The sequence below is a fragment of the Oreochromis aureus genome, linkage group 5 (assembly GCF_013358895.1).
Source record: "Oreochromis aureus strain Israel breed Guangdong linkage group 5, ZZ_aureus, whole genome shotgun sequence".
NCBI classification, from domain to species: Eukaryota; Metazoa; Chordata; class Actinopteri; order Cichliformes; family Cichlidae; genus Oreochromis; species Oreochromis aureus.
The window spans coordinates 40228788-40249273 of record NC_052946.1 but is presented as its reverse complement, the minus strand read 5'-3'; the positions used below and the strand labels follow the sequence as shown (position 1 = coordinate 40249273).

The following is a 20486-nucleotide window of genomic DNA, read 5'->3' as shown; positions in this document are numbered from 1 at the left end:
GCTGAAAAACACAACACAGATCAATCCGATGAGTGGAGATTTTCATTTCTGCGCTTTTTGGCTCGTTTCAGTGATGTAAACTTTTTCTTTACCCTCCTGAGTGTGAGTGTGTGTGTGTGTGTGTGTGTGGGGGGTCCTTTCCGTGTTGCAGCTTCAGTGAGTCATTGGTGGAAAAGAGGGAGGAAGATTTGAGGAGAAATATCGCTGTTAAATGAGTTTGGGCAGCATGACATCACGCGGTAATTAAACCAGTTTTCTGGAATTCCGTTTCCAATTCCTGCGCTCAGGTTCGCTGGAGGAGTTTTTCGAGCACCTGCAGGTTGGTGTGTGAGTGAAATATTTTCACTGGACGGAGTTCAAACTCTGGAGAGAGAGAGAGAGAGGGAGGGAGGGCTGCGGCATTACGCCATTCTTCCCTCTGAGAGAAAAAAAAAGGGGGATTTAAAGAAGTTTCTTACAAGACTTCCAACAGAACAGTTCCGCGGAGTGTTTCTGCGCCTCTCAGCCCGGGCTTTGCGTTCTGCTGTGCCGGGCACATCTCTCCAGCACTATGCTCCTCACACATGCCGCGTGGGACAATAAAGCTGTGCGGGATTTGTTTCTTCGGCTTGTAGACGTCCGTTACAGTCTCTGCTTTCACCGCCTGGCACGTGTCTGTGCCGAGTTTCAGGCGGGGGCAGCAGCTTTCGTGCATTTCTCGTGAGGATGACCCACTCGGATTTACTGTTCTTTGCCGCTTCAGCTTCCTTGTGATCTCACTGCACTTCGCTACGATGACAGCCTGGCGGGAGGCGAACGCGCTTTAGGATGAAAGCCGTGACGCGTCTGTCTCTGCTGCTCAGCTGCTGGACTCTGGTTCACCTGCATCCCGGCCCCACGGCGCGTGTCCGCGCAGGTCCTCCGGTAATCAGAGGAGAGGCGTCCAGGACGATCAGCTCAGGGCGCACGGAGCCCGTGCGCTCCCGACTGCCCGGCGGGGATGCGTACGATAAGGCGCACGCTCCCGCTGCCATTAACGCACACGCACGAGCGGGTGGAGGAGGTGGAGGTTCATCGGGGAGAAGTTTGGGAAAAGTTGCGGCCGCGGCGGTGCGCACCTCGTCCCCGCAGAGAGCCCGCAGCGCGCCGGCTCCGGCGGCGCAGCGGGGGGCCGCGAGCCACAAACAGCCGCTCGTGACGCCGCACGACTACATGCTCGCGCTGTACTGGTCTCTCTCCAGCGGTGACGTCAACGGCAGCACGTTGCACGAGGCCGGCCTGGCCAACACCATCACGAGCTTCGTGGATAAAGGGCAAGGTAACCGCATCACCCACGAGCCTCTGTGCGTCCCGGGGAGTGCTCCCACGTTACTTTTCAGTCCCACGAAACAGAGTGACAGTGACACGCTGTTAGTGCAGGGATGGTGGCAGACACACACCCAGCTGAGCTGTGATGGGTGGGTGGGGGTCCACGCTGTGGGGGCAGCAGGACAGGTACTTGATGATGCATTTGTGCCCCTGGTACTCTGTGGGGATTAAAAAGCAGCTGGAGCAGAAGGTTAGAGGAGATCTGAGGAGCCAGAGGATGAGCAGAGGATAGGGGCTGTTAGCTGCTTTTAAAGTCTCACTTTAGAACCCACAGCAAGTTCAGACCTCACACCCACAATTCATTAACAATTAAAAAAGGGGGAGTATAAAAAGGATGCCACTGGAGCCTCAGGTCCCACAGAATGAGAGCTGCTTTAAGGGACTGGAGGCCAGTGTGGGGGGCACCAGAGGAGGGTGGTGCTGAGGGCACAGGCTGAGGATTGTCCCGTTAAAATCAGAAGGTCAGCAGTGAGTGGAGTACTATGGGAAGGAGCGTTCAACAAACTGGGGGTCAGATTCCCTTTCTGACAGCCAGTTAGCTTAGCTTAAAGAAACAGCTCCATCCAGAGCTAACAGGATGTGATTAGCCGAGAAGTTCGAGTGGACATAATTTTCTGCTATTAGTATATCTCCTCTTCCAGCAGTCACGTGATGTTTTAAATAGTGATTTCAGTCATCCAAAAGCTAAGGCTGCTCTAAACTCTCAGTTTTAGATTTTTTTTTTCTAGATTTGGATATGTGTGATGTCAGTAAGAGTAGATATCCTTATATGGTCCTCCCATCACAGAAGCCACACCCACCTGCTGTTTAATCCGTTTTTTGAGAATTGTAGCCAATCAGAAGCACTATTCTATTTTCCTTTATGACTTCCTTTATGTATGTATGTTTATGTAAAAGCTGACACTGACTCATTTAACCACCTTGTGGTACAAACTTGTATTACAGGAGAAAGACAGCTTGGCTTGAGTTAGACATAAGTTGATATCGCTTTAGCACAAACAGAGATGATGCCTTCATTTCATTTTGTTTTAAACTACTTTTAAACACAGAGATGTGAACGTGTTTGATTTGCATGAACAGAGGCCTGCAGGTGTATCACGACTACTTCCATCAAAACAAATTACAGCTTTTAATCTTTGCACATACACCTTTTTTTTAAAAAAATTAAATAGATCCCACTCTCTGGACTTCCAGATTCATGGAGGTGCTCTTCTGGGATTTTTTTGACAGAACCGGCTGAGCCAATAGATATGTTTCGTTTTCAGTTGTATTAAAGTGCTGCATAAAAAAACCTAAAGGACACGAGTGTAGATTTAATTTAGGCTGCACACATCATCGATGCTGGATTTGTGAAAACTAAAATAAAACTTGGGCTTTTTTTCTACAAACAGCTGGAAATAATTATTTAGCTCCTTTCACTCCTGTTCATTGAGGACTTTCTCACGAGCACCCTCCACTGCACACTTGAGTTTCAGCCAGTTTGGGATCGACAGGAAGTGAAATGGCTCTCTCAGATTGGCTTCAGTTTGGCTCAGGTCACCTCCGCAAATATAAAGTGGGCGGGGCTTATGGGCTTTACTGTAACCAGGCAGGAGGGGGTTACAGCTGTGATGGCAGCTATGTTTGTCTATATCTGGTACTTTAAGGTTTGGTGGGAGAAAACCAAACAGTGGGGATCAAGAGAGCGACTTTACATGTATGAAATTAGAAATGCATTCTAATAAGCATTTTTCTAAAGACCAATAACTAATTTAGTCTTGTGACAGCAGGTAGTGTAGCAGAGGAATAATTAGTGTTTGATGTCAAACTTTCAGCAGTTTTAACGTCTGGAACATGTCTGTGCACATATATGCACATATTTATGTATATTTATTCCTTTGCAGTTGTGAGTCTGTGTGTGTGTGTGTGCTGCCGTGTGTTTCTAACATCTGGTCGGCTCTCAGTGATATATACGGCCTCGTGAGGGTAAATAAACAGTGCTCACAGCCCCCCGTGTCATGTTGTCTTTACGATGTAAAACAGTTTTAGAAGCGTCTTTAAATGAGCGCAGTTTCATGTTCCTGCTGCTGCTGAAGGTTTACATTTCCACCACTTAATGTACTTTTAATGTGGCCTTTATTTGTTCAGCGAGTCGTTGCTGACTTCGTCCACATGCTGAGACGAGGAACTGATCGTTATTTACCTTCTATCCTTTCATTCACTCTTACTCTCTTCCTTTATTCTGCCTTTATTCCTCCGTTACTGCTGCCGCTCCTTCTTTCTTTCTTCCTGCCACATGCAAGGCTGAACCTACCTCCTGAGGGGCCCCAGAGCAATGTCTTGCTCTGGGGCCCCCGATGATGCTGTGTGTGTGTGTGTGTGTGTGTGTGTGTGAAGCAGAGCAGCTAAAACCCTGATTAGTCGACTAAAAGTTGATCTGGCAGTGATTTTGATCATTACATTTTTTGAAGTAATTTTTCCCCTTATTAACCCACTCATTTGTTTACCTGTGTGAGGTTGTGGATCAAATGTTTGTTTTCCAATTTTTGGCAATTTGATAGTACAGCAGTGCAGTAAATAACCACTGCATGCAGGAACAGTAGTTAGCAGTGTTGTCTCACAGCTGTGTGGAGTTTGCATGTCGTCACTGTGTCTCTATGGGTTCACTCCGCTTCCTCCCACTGCCCAAAGTGTAGTTACTGGGGTTAGGTTAGTTGGTGCAAATAGTTAAATAGTCCATCTCTCTGTCTCAGCTCTGGTGACCAGCCTGGGATTAGGAGAGATTTGGACATTTTCCCCCAGAGTGGGAAATCCTCTTCACCTGGGCCGGTGCCAATATGTTAAAAAAGCTGAAGCCATGTGTGCGAGTGAGCGACACGCCATTCTCTGGGCAAAAGTAGGTTTATTAGTAGTTATATTACTTTCATAATTTAATGAGTGATGATCAGCCTGAAATGTCGAGTTTTTAATTTACAGATCACAAAACATTTGAATTTTAGAGTCTTTTTTTAAACTAAATATCTGTGTTTTAGAGCTTTATTTGAGCAGGTGACCCACATACTTTAAGGCTATTGCAGTAGTTGAATCCACCCCGGGTTATTTGCTGCATATCTTCCCCTGCGCTCCGTCCCTGCGTTCCTGTCCACTCTCCACTCACCTGCTTAGATAAAGGCTAAAAGCCCTTAATAACAGCACTCAATAAAACAGTCCAGTAATTTTGACTCCTGAGTAAAACTGCTCCATGAACAGTAACCAATAACAACACTGTACTTTACATGCTTAATAAACCCATCCAGTCGGCCAACTCTGACCCTTTGCGGAACCAGTTTTGGCCCCTAAACCACGTGTTTGATGCCCCTGATATATCTGCTCATGTGACAAAAAGAAATTTACATCTTATTTAATTTTGGTCAGTTATAATTTTACTGAGTTATAAATAAATGAGTTTGAAAAAGCTCCTTTCAGAAACAAAGCAGAGATGTTTGGTTTCAGGAGGCTGCTTAGGTCTTACTTGTAAATTTTGGATAGTCTTGTTTTGGCACAGTGAGCCCTGTAATATAAATAAGTTTTCACTAGATGACAAAGTGCCAAAGTCAGACAACTCACCTGAGAGCTCTGCTGCTGCTCGCTGCCCTTCTGTCAGCTATTTTAAAGCCCCGCCCCCACTGGACATCCACCTGAAAGCTGTTAGTAGAGGGATGAAGTCAGAGTTTAGAAGTCAAACGTTTAATCCTGTGTGTTCTGCATTTACATACACAATAATCTGTTCCAAGCCGCTCCTGAAAGAATGTGATTTTCTGAGCATTCTGAAGTGATAAAGACCACACCTGAGAGCTCTGCATCCCTCCAACATTATTTATCCTCACTGATTTACAAGTGCGTGAGAGTTTGTGAAACCAAATTCCTCTCAGCTTTAATCAGACTGTCCAAAGAGGAGTGTGTGTGTGTTTGCTGTCTGTCTGCTGTGAATAGCTGCAGGTCCATAATAACAGGCCTGTTTACAGACTGTTGCGGTCTCCCGGGCTGGTTCTAATGTACTTTTCAATGCATGATAAAGTCCTGGACAGGAGGAGGGGGTGCTGTGAGAACATGTAAGCAGTTTGTGTGCATATGCACAGCTAACTTTGTGAGGACCGGACTGATTTCTCTGACCTTTGAAGTGAGGACATGTGTGGAACATGAGGACAGTAGTTCAGAGGTTTGTTTGAAGCTTCAGAATTCGTTTTAGGGTTCAGGGTTGATCGGGGATAAATTAGGCTAAGGATCATGGGAATATATCAACCGACCTGGGTCCTCACAAACACATGTATGTGCTGGGTTTCATTGGGTAGGGAAGTTTACAGTTTCCCTCACTGACAACAACAGAAAACCATCTACACCATTCAGTTCATGCTTTCTGATGCTGTGCACATAGCACGAGTGTGTATACTTGTTTTACATATGTTATGGGGACTTAAAGCTTTTCACTTACAAATGAGGACATTACTTTAATTTGGGGAGAATTTATATAAAGTAAATCATAAAATGTTACTCTAAACACAAGTCTCAGGGTATGTGGAAAGAAAAAGAAAGAAAATGCTCATTCTTGAGAATCTGTATTATTTATGTCGATTTCCTTCATAATGCCTGCAGCAGTTTAGTGGTTTGAACCTTCAACATTTACATTTTGGCTATGACGATGTTTTTATTGATATATTTGTTTAAAGCAATGAGTTACCATATTTGGACCAGAAGCTAGAGAGCTCAGTTACCAGCTAATGGTAGCCCTTTGTTAGCAAACTGCATCTATAGCACTAATTAACAGGTGTCTGTATTGGTACATTACATCCATACAGTCTGAGTAACATCATTAAATATGTAAAGTTTATTGGTTAGGGTGTTTCAGAGAGCCTGTGAACAAAGATGTATTTTGTAAGAACCTATAGAAGCCTGGCTGTTTAGTGCTAAATGCTAATACAAAAATGTTAAAACCAATCCTAAAATCTATTGGGAGCCAGATAAGGAGTACAAAATAGGGGTGATAATCTGGCAGCAGCATTTTGTATTGCAAAGAGATGCTTTGCCCAAGATGGTAAACGGGGATTAATCTAAACACGATGACACAAATGCATGAATATGTTTTTCCAGGTCAGCAGAGGAAACAATGAGAGCAAGTTGAATCCCAGAATAAAATAAATATTACACCAAGATTTCATAAACATTGAACAATAAGAAGCAAGAGCCTGACTGACTTAGGATGTACTTCAGGAGGATCCGTAATCATGACTTTAGTCTTGTTGGCATTTAAAACAAGTTATCTGCCAGAGAGCCAATCGCTAACCTGGTAACAGTGTACTAGGGTGGACAGCTGGTGAGGGTTAAACAACAGCTGAATGTCATCAGCACAGAATTATAAAAAATTAAAATATCAATGCCATCAAAAAAATCAACCAGGTGTGGAGACCTGGAAACACTTCTTAGATACTGATGGATGGATTCACCTTCATACGGTCTTCATATAATCAGCTACATGAGACCAAAACCCACTTTCTGTGTGGAGTTTGCATGTTCTCCCCGTGTTTGCGTGGGTTCTCCCCGGGTACTCCGGCTTCCTCCCACAGTCCAAAGACATGCACTTAGTGGGGATAGCTTAATTGATCAATCTAAATTGCCCATAGGTGTGAATGTGAGTGCGAATGGTTGTCTGTCCCTGCGTGTTAGCCCTGCGACAGACTGGCGACCTGTCCAGGTTGTACCCCGCCTCTCGCCCTATGACAGCTGGGATAGGCTCCAGCGCCCCCGCGACCTTGAAAAGGATAAGCGGAAAAGAATGGATGGAAGGATGGATGGAGACCAAAACCATTTGAATTGTAACAGGATATAAAAATGTTTATATTTGTTGTTAAGTTGGACATTTTAACATTTGATGGTATTGATACACCTTTGAACCAATGGATATTTGAGGAACTGTAGTTCACTTCACATTTTCACTCTTGGCAGCTATTACAGTGTTTTAGTCTGAGATGATGTTTTCAAAAATCAAAAAATCCCAAAATAAAGTCAAGAATGCTGTTCTTTCCTTTTTTTAAAGGGTAATAAAAATATAAATAATAGTAATGTTTGTATAAAACAGACATGTAAGATCCAGAAAAACTATTAGGTCCATTTTTGCCTGCAGGGAAAATGTAAACAGTATAAAAGAATAAAAGCAGATCCAATGCAGAAGAGCACACTTATTTTCTACATTATAGTCATTCTAAGAGAAAGGATGTTTATCTAGGTTAGGCTCCAGCTTGGCTACATACATGCCAATCACAAATCCCTGTCCAGTGAGTCTTCAGCATCACTTGGTTTCACAGTCGGACCCACAGCTCACTCGTCACAGCCAGTGTGAAAATACCAAGATTGTGATGATAAAAAGGGTCATGAATAACAGTCTATAGTTCATGATGGGGAGCAGCACTGAATGAAAGTACAATATTTCTTTATATTTCAAAAGCTGGGATCAGACAGTATCTGGATTATTAAAATGGTTCAATGAAGATTTGAAGTAGGGAGACCTCGTAAGATTTACTTAAAAAAGAAAGAAACAGTCAGTTATGGAAGTATATGGACATGTCAGTGTATTTCATGGCTTACATGCAGGAGTATTTTATGACCTGGAGGGTGGACTGTAGTGCATCAGCTGATGGCTCACTGGGGCTCACATTACAGATTCATTCATTTACTCAACGGTCCTTAGTTGCTGTGTTGTGTTAAGCTTCCTTAAAAGTTTGTTACACTATTTTTCTTTTTGCCTGTCTGTGAATATTTACCTGCGCTTCCGTTTCTAATCACAGATGAACGTGGGCCCCAGCTGCGACGGCAGAGGTATCATTTCAACATCAGCTCCCTGGAACGGGACGGGCTCCTGGGGGCCGAGCTACACATCCTGAGGAAGCGCCTGCCTGACCCTCGCAGAGTCTTGATAGGCTACAGAGGAGGAGAAGGAGGAGGAGTCCCGTCACCGCTCCTAAGGCTGTACACCTGTGCTTCAGGCAAACAAAAGGCCGTTCTTGTCCAGATGAAGACCGTAGAGGATCTGTTCAGCAGCACATGGGAAGTGTTTGACGTATGGAAGGTCTTCAGGGGCATCAAAACCCAGAAAGGCCAGCATTCCCAGGAGCTGTGCTTTGAACTGGAAGCGCTGGAGCACGGAGGCGGTCGCCCCATGGACCTTCGCGCTCTGGGATTCGCTCGACACGGCAGGACCAACAAGGAAAAAGCCTTCTTTTTGGCTTTTGGGAAAAGCAAGAAGCGTGACCTTTTTTACAAAGAGATCAAAGCGCGGTCAGGCCACGACAACAAAACAGTCTACGAGTACCTGTTCACCCAGCGACGGATGAGACGGGCACCTGCTGCGAGGGGAGCCAAAAAACCCGCGCAGCAGTCCCTGCCACAGCCCATATCCCAGCACCAGACGGTGAAGGCCAGGCTGCGCTGCCACCGGAGACGGCTCCACGTCAACTTCAAGGAGATGGGCTGGGACGACTGGATCATCGCGCCACTAGAGTACGACGCCTATCACTGCGATGGCGCCTGCGATTTCCCCATCCGCTCACACCTGGAGCCGACCAACCACGCTATCATACAGACCCTGATTAACTCCATGGACCCGGAGTCAACGCCACCCACTTGCTGCGTCCCGACACGGCTCAGCCCAATCAGCATCCTCTACATCGACTCGGCCAATAACGTCGTCTACAAGCAATACGAGGACATGGTGGTGGAGTCGTGCGGGTGCAGGTAGCAGACACAGCAAAGACCTTTCAATATTATATTCAAAGCTAAAACTGGAGTTGGTATTTCAGGCTCACTGCTATGCAACGCACATTACTCCTCACACTCAAGTGGGCTTACAAGAATGCATACCAGAGACTATTTAAGACTAAACAGATGAAGATAAACTCACGGAGGTGATGTTCTGAAACGCCCACTCACTAAAACTTGCGTGTAATGTTGATGTTGGTAGTGATGAGCAATATGCATCCAATACAATCCAAATAATGGAAACACGACCCGATGGAAAAAAGACTCGTTTGGACTGTTTCGTACGGACTTTTTCCTTCTTCTTAGATTTGTATCAATTTGCTGATTGTTGTAAAGAGTTTAAAATGCTTGGAAAAATGAAGTGTTATACTTAAAAATGCTCTTTTCCAGCACTTATCTGATGAAGTCATTTGTATGCCTTATCCAAGACCTTTTTGTAAAGCATGTCAAGAATTTCTGATGTATAAATACGAGCCAGGGATGAAGTGCTCATCTGACCTGCTCCAAATTTGGGAAAGCTGCATAAACTCGTGTTCAATAAAAAAAATGTCTAATTGACTGAGCTCCAAACTCCTATCAGTGAAAACCTCTGCCCCCCACCCCCTCGAGGATCTGCAGACTAAACTATCGGAGGAATTTGTGAGATTTACAGCTGCCAAATTTACAATTTAACCCAGGAATGACTGTTTGATGTGGAACATGAGTGTTTTACTTGGCTGGCTTGATAAACTGTTGCAAGGTCTAGTTAAAATTACGAGGAGTTAGGTTTTTTAACTTTGTGCCTATTAAAGGGGACCTGTTCTGCTCATTTCCAGCTCCATCTCTTTATTATAGACTCTACAAGTAGATTTGCAGGCGCTCAATTCATCATCTGGGTGACTACATAAAAGATGGTCAAAGCCTCGGTGATGTAACCCACTGGGCTGTGGATTCCACGTTTTGAAATCTCAGTGTCAGCATTTTTCCTTTGGAGCCAGAGCTGACCGTAAATTATCAGCTGCATTAATAAATTGTACATATATCTGCAAGTTAGCACTAAGCCCCATAAAATAAGATAAGATAAGATAAAATTGGTGCACAGACATCTCGGACGATCTGGCTAACCACAGAGATCATTGCATCACTCCGACATGTGCCTTACTCCAAAAGTGACTAACAGCACAAACTGGTCCAGAGATCCAGTTCAACTTCAGTTACCCAAATTATTTCTGTAGCACGCTGTAAACATCTTCGTTACTGCTTTAAATTAGCACTTTGGAGACAAAATTATCTTTGTTTTGTACTATTGCCAAGACTCAGGAGACCAGTTTTAAAAAGACAGCTCTGTTTGCACAGGGTTAGGGCCAGCTGATGACCTCAGAGGGGGTTCATACTGGCGTTTGTGGGGACTGACTGGTTTTGGAGCAAGCCTCAAGGGTTTCATCGCCACTTGAAGAAGAACCAGTTAGACCAATTATGTAAGTCATAAAACAAATGAACAGCCGGAGCAGACTTACAACACAACAGTTACAAGTAACTAGATCCAGATAAGCTTAAGAAACACTGTCAGCTCACTAATAAATGCATCACTGCATCCATCCCGGGCGCCTGCAGCTCACGAGGTAGAGAAGGTCATCTGATTGGCAGGTTGGTGAACAGATGCCTGGCTGCTCCAGCCTGCATGCCAAATATCCTAAACCAAGGATCTGTCGGAGTGATGTGAAGCACCTAAGCATGGAAGAAACCGCTTGTATGAATGGCTGTGAATAAGGCACGAGGTATGAAGCGCTTTATAAGAACAAGTCCGTTTAGCATCCGTCCATCCACCCTCAGCTGCTGCTCTGAGCCTGGGCTGTGGATACTATAGTGTTGGCAGAGATGCCCAGACCTCGCTCTGCTCCAGCATTTCCAATGGGACTCTCAGGAGTCTGTCCGACCCAGGTTCTTCTTCTGGTTGTGCATGCTCAAAATATATCATATAACCATATACTGTCATATATTTATTTAATATATTTAATATTGTAGATTTTCTCATTTCCTCACAATAAACGGTAGAAAAGAAAGTATGACTCTCAGCTTCTCCTAATTGTTAAATCAGACTTTAAGAACCTATCAGTTCTTTGTTGTTCAGAGCCAGTAAGGGAGACGTGCGTTATAACGGGGTCGCGGGGCCTTGAACATGTTCGCGTCCTGGTCTGGTTGTTTCATAATCTCTCGCTGCCTCCTCTGATTACTCGAGAAAGCGCAGACTCTGAGGAAAAACCTGACAATGTGTGAAGCTGCAGAGACGACCGCATCTATTGTGTTGCTGCATGACACACGCAACAGCAGTAACATATGTGTGCGTGTGTGTGTGCGTGTGCGTGTGCCTCCTACCGTCAGCAGTGAGCACACCTGCCTGCCTGCCTGCCCGTGAAGCTTGCGAGGTATTGGATAAAACCATCTGCGCCGAGCGGATGGCTTGTTTCTCTTGGAGAAGGACTGATGTAAGCATTTCCTTTAATCAAAGCTGAGGCATGCCAGTGGTATAACCCCCACCCCCATCCCCAAAATACTGAACTGAGGAGGTGGAGGCAGAGAGAGGCTCAGTGGGACTGGAACCTGAGAATATTAGGGCTGTTCAGTTTGTGTTTTAACCCCAAGAGGAGCTCATTTAGTCCAGAAAGCACTTGTTCCGACTGTGCAGCAGCTGCTGACTCTTGATAATAACCTCCGTTACATTAGGTCTGGCTTCATGTCTGCTTCCTTATTTATAATTTTACCTGTTTGGGATATCCAAATGGAAATCTTATAACTCATCTTATTTATGCTACGATCCCATATTTCTGAACCTGTGTTTGTTTAGCATGTGTGGAGAACGTGTTTCAGTGAGAGCTGCACGAGGAAATGAGCAACATGTCAAGAGTTAAACAGGAAGTCTGTGAGCTCTAACTCATCTAACATCAATCAAAGGAGACATTTTTAAGCAATTTGACCAAAACAAACAATCTCTATCTGTTTGGAGCCAAAACAAGGTATTTGGAACTCATCACGAATGTTACACAGCCTATTAAGCATAAATTAGTCTCTCATCATTCTTAACAGGTGTAAAGGAAATCTACATGAGACTCTGCGGTGCACAGGTCATCCAGCCTACCAGCGTGTGAGTCATTACGGTCTCATGGGTGTCACCTAAAACGTTCCTCGACTGTTGGAGCTGCTTACTGGGACATGGAGCGTCAGCTTTATCGCTGGGCACAGCTCGTGTTCTGGAACCAGTCTCCAGTACCAGGGTGCTTTCTGGATGCCTCTGTATGAGGTGTTTTGGGCATGTCTTTCCAGCAGGAAGCTTTGGGCACACCCAGGACACTCAGTCTAAGTCTAGATTAGCTCAGGAACTCGTCAATGTTCCCACAGAAGAGATGTGGGAGGTGGCTGTGGAGAAGGAGTCTGGTGTCTGGTTAAACTGTTGTCCCCACGACCGGATAAGCTGCAGAAAATGGATGGATGGATGTTTGGTTTGGTGTGTACACAGGATGCTTCACAGCAGGCCAAACGTACCCAGAACCTGTAATGATAGATGGGCCTTGAGTTTGACGCACATGCCCCGAGTGGTTTGCCGGCTTGCTGGTGGAAGTTAAGAGGCTACCATGAAATGCATAATACCTTTGGTTTACTGCAGCTTTGACTTAAATGAAAATTCAGTTTGTTCTTTGATTTATGGCGCGTCTGATTTGTGTGCCGGTTAACAATCAGCTCATTCTTTGCAGATGTGGGAAGGAACCCGTCCACTCAGACCTGACAGGGCTAATTTTGGCTTCGTGTAACAAATGGTGTTTGCAGATAAGAGATATTCACTGTGTTTATTTTTTCCCAGCCAGAGACCCACCTAAATAAATCCACCCAAGCAACGGCAGCTTTTCTTTTAAAACAACAACAACGTTTGAGTGTAGATTCACAGAATACTTATACTGCACATGTTAAATATGTCTGTCTCAGTACTGCTAATATGAATGTTTCTAAATGAAGTTTTTGTCTCTTAAACTGTTTAACTTTAAACACTGAAATTGTTGTGACAAAGACAAAATATGAAAATGTTATTTTCAGAGTGAACTGTGCCGATAAATATTGTTATAAATAAGGTTTGAGGCCCTCTTTATGGGTTTTATACAACTGGGGGAAATAGGAATGGCCCTGAAATCATTCATTTACAGGTGACAGCTGGGGATATTTGACCTGGATGTTGTTCCGGAGTGAAAAAGCTGGATCCGGTATGAATCAGTCCCAGTCTTTGTTTTTTGAGGATTCACTAAAGCAGAAGCAATAACAGCAACAACAGCAGGTTGGAGGCGCTTCGTGCCTGAAACAGCTTCTGTTTTCATTTATTATTTTACTAATAAAGTCAGTGAGTGTATATTGTTGCACATTATTATGTGTTGGATTTAATTTCCTAAAATAATTAAAACAATGTTTAAGTAGAGCCTGATGTTGTTTAAGACACCGGGAATAATTCCCACCATGTTCCTCACAGTGAGGATTACGGCCTAATTGCTAATAACTCGACGTCTGCAGATAGAAGAAGCCAAGGTATCTGTATCACATCAGAACTGGAAACAGTTGGACGGGTGAATATTTTAGGAACAATGGATAACTAAATGCCTAATTTACGCTCACCGTTGTCACCCACGTAAACAGCAGCGTGCCCAACAGTGACATCAGAGCTAAGGTAGGTTGATCTTTGTTTTTTCTTGCTCTACGATCCCGTTGAACTTTGCACCCATTTAAGAATAATAAGAATGAGAAAGAACAAGAAACACTTTATTTGTCCCAAATGTGGGAAGCTTTTGTGTTCCAGCAGGCAAAACATGAAACAGCACTGAGCTCAGCGAAACAAAAGTCTGAAGAGAAAGAGCACGAGCGATCGGTGCAGGAGCTCGGACACTCTCGGCCTACAGAGACTGAGATGCTGCTGAAAGCTCGGTGATGTAGAGAGCGTTTCTCGGTGCTGACACCGTTCATTCAGGAAAAGACCGCAGGTGCTGTCAGCGCCATTTTTAATTGTTAGGCAGTTAAAGGTCACCAGTGAAGTGACCTTAAACCAGGCTTCAGTCTGCTGCCACAGCAAGCTGCTAACGGATCAGCTGCACATCAAGTCAGCGAGGAGAGGTTTATCTGTGCTACTGCAGCCCTGTGAGCTCAGCTGTGAACAGCTGAAGGAGGTATCGAGCGCAGTGCTGTTCGATAGACATTGGGAAATGGTATTCCCCACAGAGAGCGCCGCCTGGCTTTAATTATCACACATTTTGTACACATTAGCCCATCTGAGATACAGGCGCTGGATTATACAAACAGCTGATTTAAATCTCTGTGTATGATTTATGGAGACGGATATTTCCTATGATTTATGACGGTGCAAAAGTGTGTTGGCTTGGCAGGAAATGAAGCATAATTGGGAAATTGACTTCACGGTATGTGTTTCTTCCTCCTGTGATGGAGTGGGATTGTTTAAGAGGAAACACAATGTCTTGGAAGCTGCGAGTATATTTACTGTAACTCACATCTTCAGATGTACGTTTCACTTTGTTCCAGTTTATGCTCGGTTTGATCGTGTGCGTATATTCCTTAAATACGTCGATTCAGTTTGATGCTGGAAGACAGTTTTCAGTGTCTCTAAGCTTTAGTGGGGGATAAGAATTTCTCAACATGTGAACTAACTAAAAGTTTATCAACAGAGGATTACTAAGGAGGAGGCAGCTTTGAAGAGAATGTATGGTTGGTCCAGATGACTTACCTGTGGAGGTATGGAGATGTCCAGGAGAGAGGCCAGTGGAGTTTTTCACCAGACTGTTTAACACAATCTTGGAGAGGATGCCTGGCGATGATTTTCAAGAACAAAGGTGATGTGTAGAGCTTTAGTGACTACAGAGGGATAACGCTGATGATGGGAAAGAGACAAAGCTAGATTCAGAAGAGAGGTGAAGAAAAGAGTGCAGGCAGGGTGGAGTGGGTGGAGATGAGTGTCAGAGGTGATTTGTGACAGAAGGAGAGCAGCAAGAGTGAAAGGGAAGGTTTAAAGATGGTAGTGAGAGCTGCTGTGATGGTTTGGAGATGTTCAGATGTTCACTGGGAGTCAGCAGCATGGACAGGATCATAAATGAATCCATCAGAGGGACAGCTCAGAGAGGAGAGACTGAGACATGTGCAGAGGAGGGAGGGTGGATATGCTGGACAAAGGATGATGAAGATGTTTGTCCTTCTTACCAGGCAGGAGGAAAGAAGGAAGACCTCAGAGGAGGTTCGTGGATGTAGTGAAGGAGGACACAAAGAGAGCTACTGTAACAGAGGAGGATGCTGGGACAGGGTGAGATAGAGGAAGATGATCTGCTGGGCTACATCAATGGCAGAAGAAGAAGAGAAAAAAATAATATCAACCAAAATATTCTTAAAAGCGTTAATGGGAGACTTTAAAGTCACTCCAAACTTACAAACACAACACTGAAAATACAGCTGCTCTCTGAAACATCAGCTTCTAGATGATTTTACAAACATAAAGGAAAAAAATACATTTCATACACAGAAACACTGTGTACAAAGGCAACATCGCTTTCTTAAGTGTGGAGAAGCATTCATTCATTCATTCAGATATTTTTGTTCATTCTTAATTACTGAACAAAGCTCCACAATATGAACAAGGTACAGACTTCATACAAAAATTAAGTTTTGATCCAATTCACTTTGTTTTAAATTTGTTTAGATGTTCAGTGAACATGTGTCTCTAAATGATGTTTTGTTGGCCTTTCTTATGTTTAAGTCCAGGTCATGGTGTTCTTGCAAGTCTTTCAGGAGGTAGGTGAAGGATGTGCAAATTAAAGCTGTTTCTCAGTAATGATGTCAGCAGGAGATGTGCACCTGTATTTTCCTCATTGGTTACTTTGTCCCAGTAAGAGATCTTAAAAATCTTTAGCATGCCACGTTGTTGCAGTACGTTGTTGCAGTATGTTGCATTAAGTTGTTGCAGTATGTTGCAGTATGTTGTTGCGGTATGTTGATGCAGGTTGTTGCAGTACGTTGTTGCAGTATGTTGATGCAGGTTATTGCAGTATGTTGCAGTATGTTGTTTCAATATGTTGTTGCAGTACATTGCGGCGTTGGGAAATGTTTTTTGATGGCCTCGATGTTTTTCATGCATACAGGACAGAGGGCACAACCATTAAACTCAAAGGATGAAGCCAAGTTCAGAGAGGAGGATGCCCAGATTGGTCGAAGTTGTTGTATTGCTGTTAAAGTTCAGATGAAACATTGTATGTGTAAAGGCTAATTTGCACCATGGAGCCCAATGCTCAAAAACTATCATAGACATTGTGTGGATTTAAAAATTAGTGTTTAGAATGAAATGTTTTTAGAACATGACTGAACATTAGTTTGTTAGCTAACTCGTGACAGAACTGATAACTCTGTGGAAAATACACCCTGATGATCAGCGTGTGGTCTGAATCACCAGTTTCAAGTCTTACTGAATCAAACACGATAAATCTGTAAATCATGACCATTATTGTCAGCGGACCCTAAAGTAGGACCTTCTTTTAGCCGGTCAACCTGGACGGTCAAATGACTGAGTAAGTTTGGAGGCACACCTTCAAAACAGCAGTCAAAATGCGGTGCCTCATCTGCCATTAATTAGAAGAAGGAAAAACAACACGGGCCGGGTCATTTCCTCCTCACGATGTTTGACACACTCGTAACATAATACTACTCTGTTGTCACATTTTAATACGATGTGTGCATTCCCGCTTCCTGCTTACAAAGAGGTGACTGGATCACCCAAGGTCCATGTTAATTCCAGGCCACATTTCCTCACGATGCTACTGGAAAGCACTTCAAAAGTCTAATCCTATTTCCTGCTGCCGTTCACTCGTATAGAAATGATTTTGTCCTGAGAATTTCTGAACTTGACATAGGACTTTGTTGTACTCCTGCATTGTAAACAGCTTCAAACGCGAATGATTCACCAATCATCACCAACAGGAAGTCACCAGAAACTGTGTGTGTTATAATGAAGTGTTGCCATCAGAGGTGCCTAACGAAGAAGCACTCCGCTAACTGGACATACACTGTATATGAACTCTTCGTGTAACCCTCGACATTGTCCTATTGGACCCGAGCAGCGCCAGCCCCTCCCTCCACAGAGCCCATAATCAGATTACGTCGCAGTGAACTCCGCGGTTTGCCTTCTCAGGCCCAGAAATGTGTAGTAAAGCAGAAACATGGACTGTTTACAGGTTTCGGGTTTCCTTGTCGCTGTTTGTGGCCGGGAATTGTGGCAAAGTGTCAGGCCGAATCCAAGCGAACAGGATCAAGAGCCGCGCTGAAGAGGCCTATTGTGTTTCCCCGCTCGGATGTAATCAGAACCATATGCCCTCCATCGTCAACGCTGAAAAGGGAGGCTTGTTTAACAGGGCTTAACTTCATCGAACACAACTTTAATGGTCGCCCCTATTACACTGTTTAACAATGATGCTTGCAAAAAGCGCTTGTGTGTGCGTTTCCCATGAGAGAACCACACACACCCGGAAGGCTCTTATGTTCCCACAGAGAAATCCAGGCCCGCACAACCTCGTTCAGGGTTAGTGGTCCAGATCTCCTGCGATGGAGTCCTACATTTAAAAAAAAGAAATCACATTTTTTTTCATTTGCAGACTCTGAATTTTTCATGTTAGGAAGTTGTTAGTTACATAGTTTATTTATGTCATGCCAATTCATAATGTAAGTTATCTCAGAGTGTTTCCAAACTTTATCTTGGAATAAAATCAGTTGCACTTTTTGCATGAAGCTAATGAAGTGCAGCACGAGACTGCACGTTTCTGTTCTGCTCATTTACCGATGCAAACTTCTACAGTTTGGGGTTTTATGTAAAAGACACACACACACAAACACACACATACGTGTAATTCACAATTTCACACTCTGAATGAACATGGGAAACTGAACCCTTAGTGGCAGTGTTTTAGCACTGACAAATCAAATTTCATCATCAACTCATCAAAAAAGCACAAAAACAATTTTTCAAGAAATGTTTGATAACTGTTCATGAATCACTAATTATGATCTATTTCTGTATTTGCCTTGATTTTATTTCTTATACATGAAACAAATCTCCTGTTCTCACTCAGTGCTCGGCTCTCACTTTCAGGGTTTGTCTGGGTTTTTGAAGCCAGGTGGAGGCGGGACTTTCATCGCTTCCTGATCACCTGATCATCATCACGTAAGCACTCACCTGCAAGTATATAAAGTCCAGCTTGTCCACCCACTCTCTGCTGGATTGTTTTTGTAGCAGTGCTCACGTTACTCTTATGGCTTTCTATTTCATTTAGCATTTTAGCTAATCCTCCAGCTCTTTGAGCTCCTCTCAAGCATGCCTGCATGCTCACTCTCCACCTGCCTCCTCCTCCTCCTCATGTACATCTCTTCTGCACATTCTTTAAGTCATTAAATGTTTCTGTCTTCTCAGTTGTATTTTGACTCTGCCAGGTCTGGTAGTAATCTAACCCTTCCAACTCGTCACACGATGACACTTGCTCAGGATCCCCTGGTGTCGCATCTTAACACACTAGGACATTTACACAGCTAAATAAAAAACCCTTCTGTGGTAGCTGCTGTGCTAAAACTTAAACTAAACCTAAACTTAATTGATGCCTACTGAACCCTGTAGTGTGTGAGTGTTTTAATTTTATTATATTTGATTTAAATTAATGAACTGCAATAAAATATTAGATCCGTTTGTGATAATAAAGCCGTTAAGTGATAAACCAGCTAATCTGTAGTCATCGGCATACACAGAAATTCACATTAACTGACATTCAGAGTCCAGCCAGAACAGAAACTGCCACAAATGGTGACGTCGTGAACTGCAAAATGACATTTCCTTTTATACAGAAATATAACCAGAACACAACCAGTTAAGTTGACTCAACTATTGCAAAGAGACCCATCACAGGCGAGTGAGTGCAGACTGGCTGAGACTGAATTCAGCTTGTTGGTAATCAATCTGTGTTCACTATGAAGACAGCAGTTATTCCCAAACCTTCACCAGTCAGTCTGAGTCAGGCCAAGATTCTTTAGAAAGAGGCGGCCTCCAACCAAGTGACTGGTGCAATCAAAGGTGGTTTGAAGGCATTGAACGCTCAACCTCTGAGCCACCAGTTCTTCATCACAACAACTGAAGTTGTGAAAAACATCAATGCGATCACCGAGGAGCTGCCAGTTTCTTTACTAGACGGTGATTTCTAAAGCGAAACTTCACTAATAACACAGAAACTTAATGTTACTGCACACCAAGGTTTTATTTACCGTTTCATGATCCCCTCACTCACAGTTCAGTAGCTGCTAATCAGCTAACTCAAGCCTCGTGTTTCCCCACCAGTGAAACCAGACAATGAGAAGGGAAACACCACAACAGTGAGTGTGAAAAACCAACAGCTGTGTCGGCTGAAGTCAGGCTGGGCTGTATTCATCTAATAATGCAATTTAAAACATGGAGCAGTGAGTCAGTTTAGCATCCAATCTGACCTGAACATAAGAAGGACAATATTAATATTGTCTTAATATTAAAATGAGACATTATTTAAACTCATGTTGACTCCAGAATTCCTGTTACCACCGTAATCAGTCGACCCGCTCTGGCAACTAGAAGAAAACACTGGTAATCTGACATCTCTGCTACTTTTCGAAAAACAAGCAGAAATGTTCGATTAGAGGTCATCCGTCATGAAAGCAATCTAATGTAACTTCATATACATGCATAAGAATGTGATTGTGGTGGGCAGACTACGTTAAAACCTTCTGATAAAACACTGCCATCAAAGCTGTGCACAGTTTTTACCAAAGTCTAAGAAATACTTCTCTCTCTCAGTGTGACTGAGCTCAAGGCTGCACAAAAATTTATTGTTTTGTCTTCGATATTTTACTGCTTATGATCAGAATTCTCATTTGTAGTTCGCGGAGGTTGCATTTGGCCATGCATGCACATTTCTAATAGTTAAAATGCCTCCTGGCCTCTTCAGCAGGTCACTCCTGAAAACAGATCTTTTACCTTAGTGGGACTTTTACCTGCATGAATAAAGTACTGAGCAATAAAATCGGACACATCCTTCTACACTGCCACCTCTCCATATCTGCCCCGCTCCTTCCAAACCTCTCTGTGCTGGGTTTTTATTGCTATCAGATCTGGATGGGCTACGCTGACCCGTGTTTCACTTTTTAGTAAAAGAGCTTTTTCCTTGACAGATGTTTGGGAGGAATTTTATCATGTGGCTGAGCCAATAGCTGCTAAAAAGTAAAGCAGAGCTGTTTTATCTGGCACGCCGTGTGTGACACCTACGTTTGCAGCTGTGGATGTCCTTCCCAGCATGCATGTG

At 43.7% G+C, this 20486-nt stretch overlaps 1 protein-coding gene across 1 annotated transcript; it reads left to right on the top strand.

Moving 5' to 3' along the window:
• The first annotated feature begins 472 nt into the window (after positions 1–472).
• gdf5 (growth differentiation factor 5) lies at positions 473–11138 on the top strand. Its single transcript, XM_031735739.2, has 2 exons — positions 473–1297; positions 8145–11138. The coding sequence occupies exons 1-2, from the start codon at positions 808–810 to the stop codon at positions 9092–9094; spliced, it is 1440 nt and encodes a 479-aa protein (XP_031591599.2). The 5' UTR covers positions 473–807; the 3' UTR covers positions 9095–11138.
• Positions 11139–20486: the final 9348 nt, after the last annotated feature.

Bases quoted from the DNA above. Each gene is read 5' to 3' on its own strand.
- gdf5 (XM_031735739.2), top strand. From the start codon at position 808: ATGAAAGCCGTGACGCGTCTGTCTCTGCTGCTCAGCTGCTGGACTCTG. The intron at 1,298-8,144 runs GTAACCGCATCA...TTCTAATCACAG, and splicing joins CTTCGTGGATAAAGGGCAAG to ATGAACGTGGGCCCCAGCTG.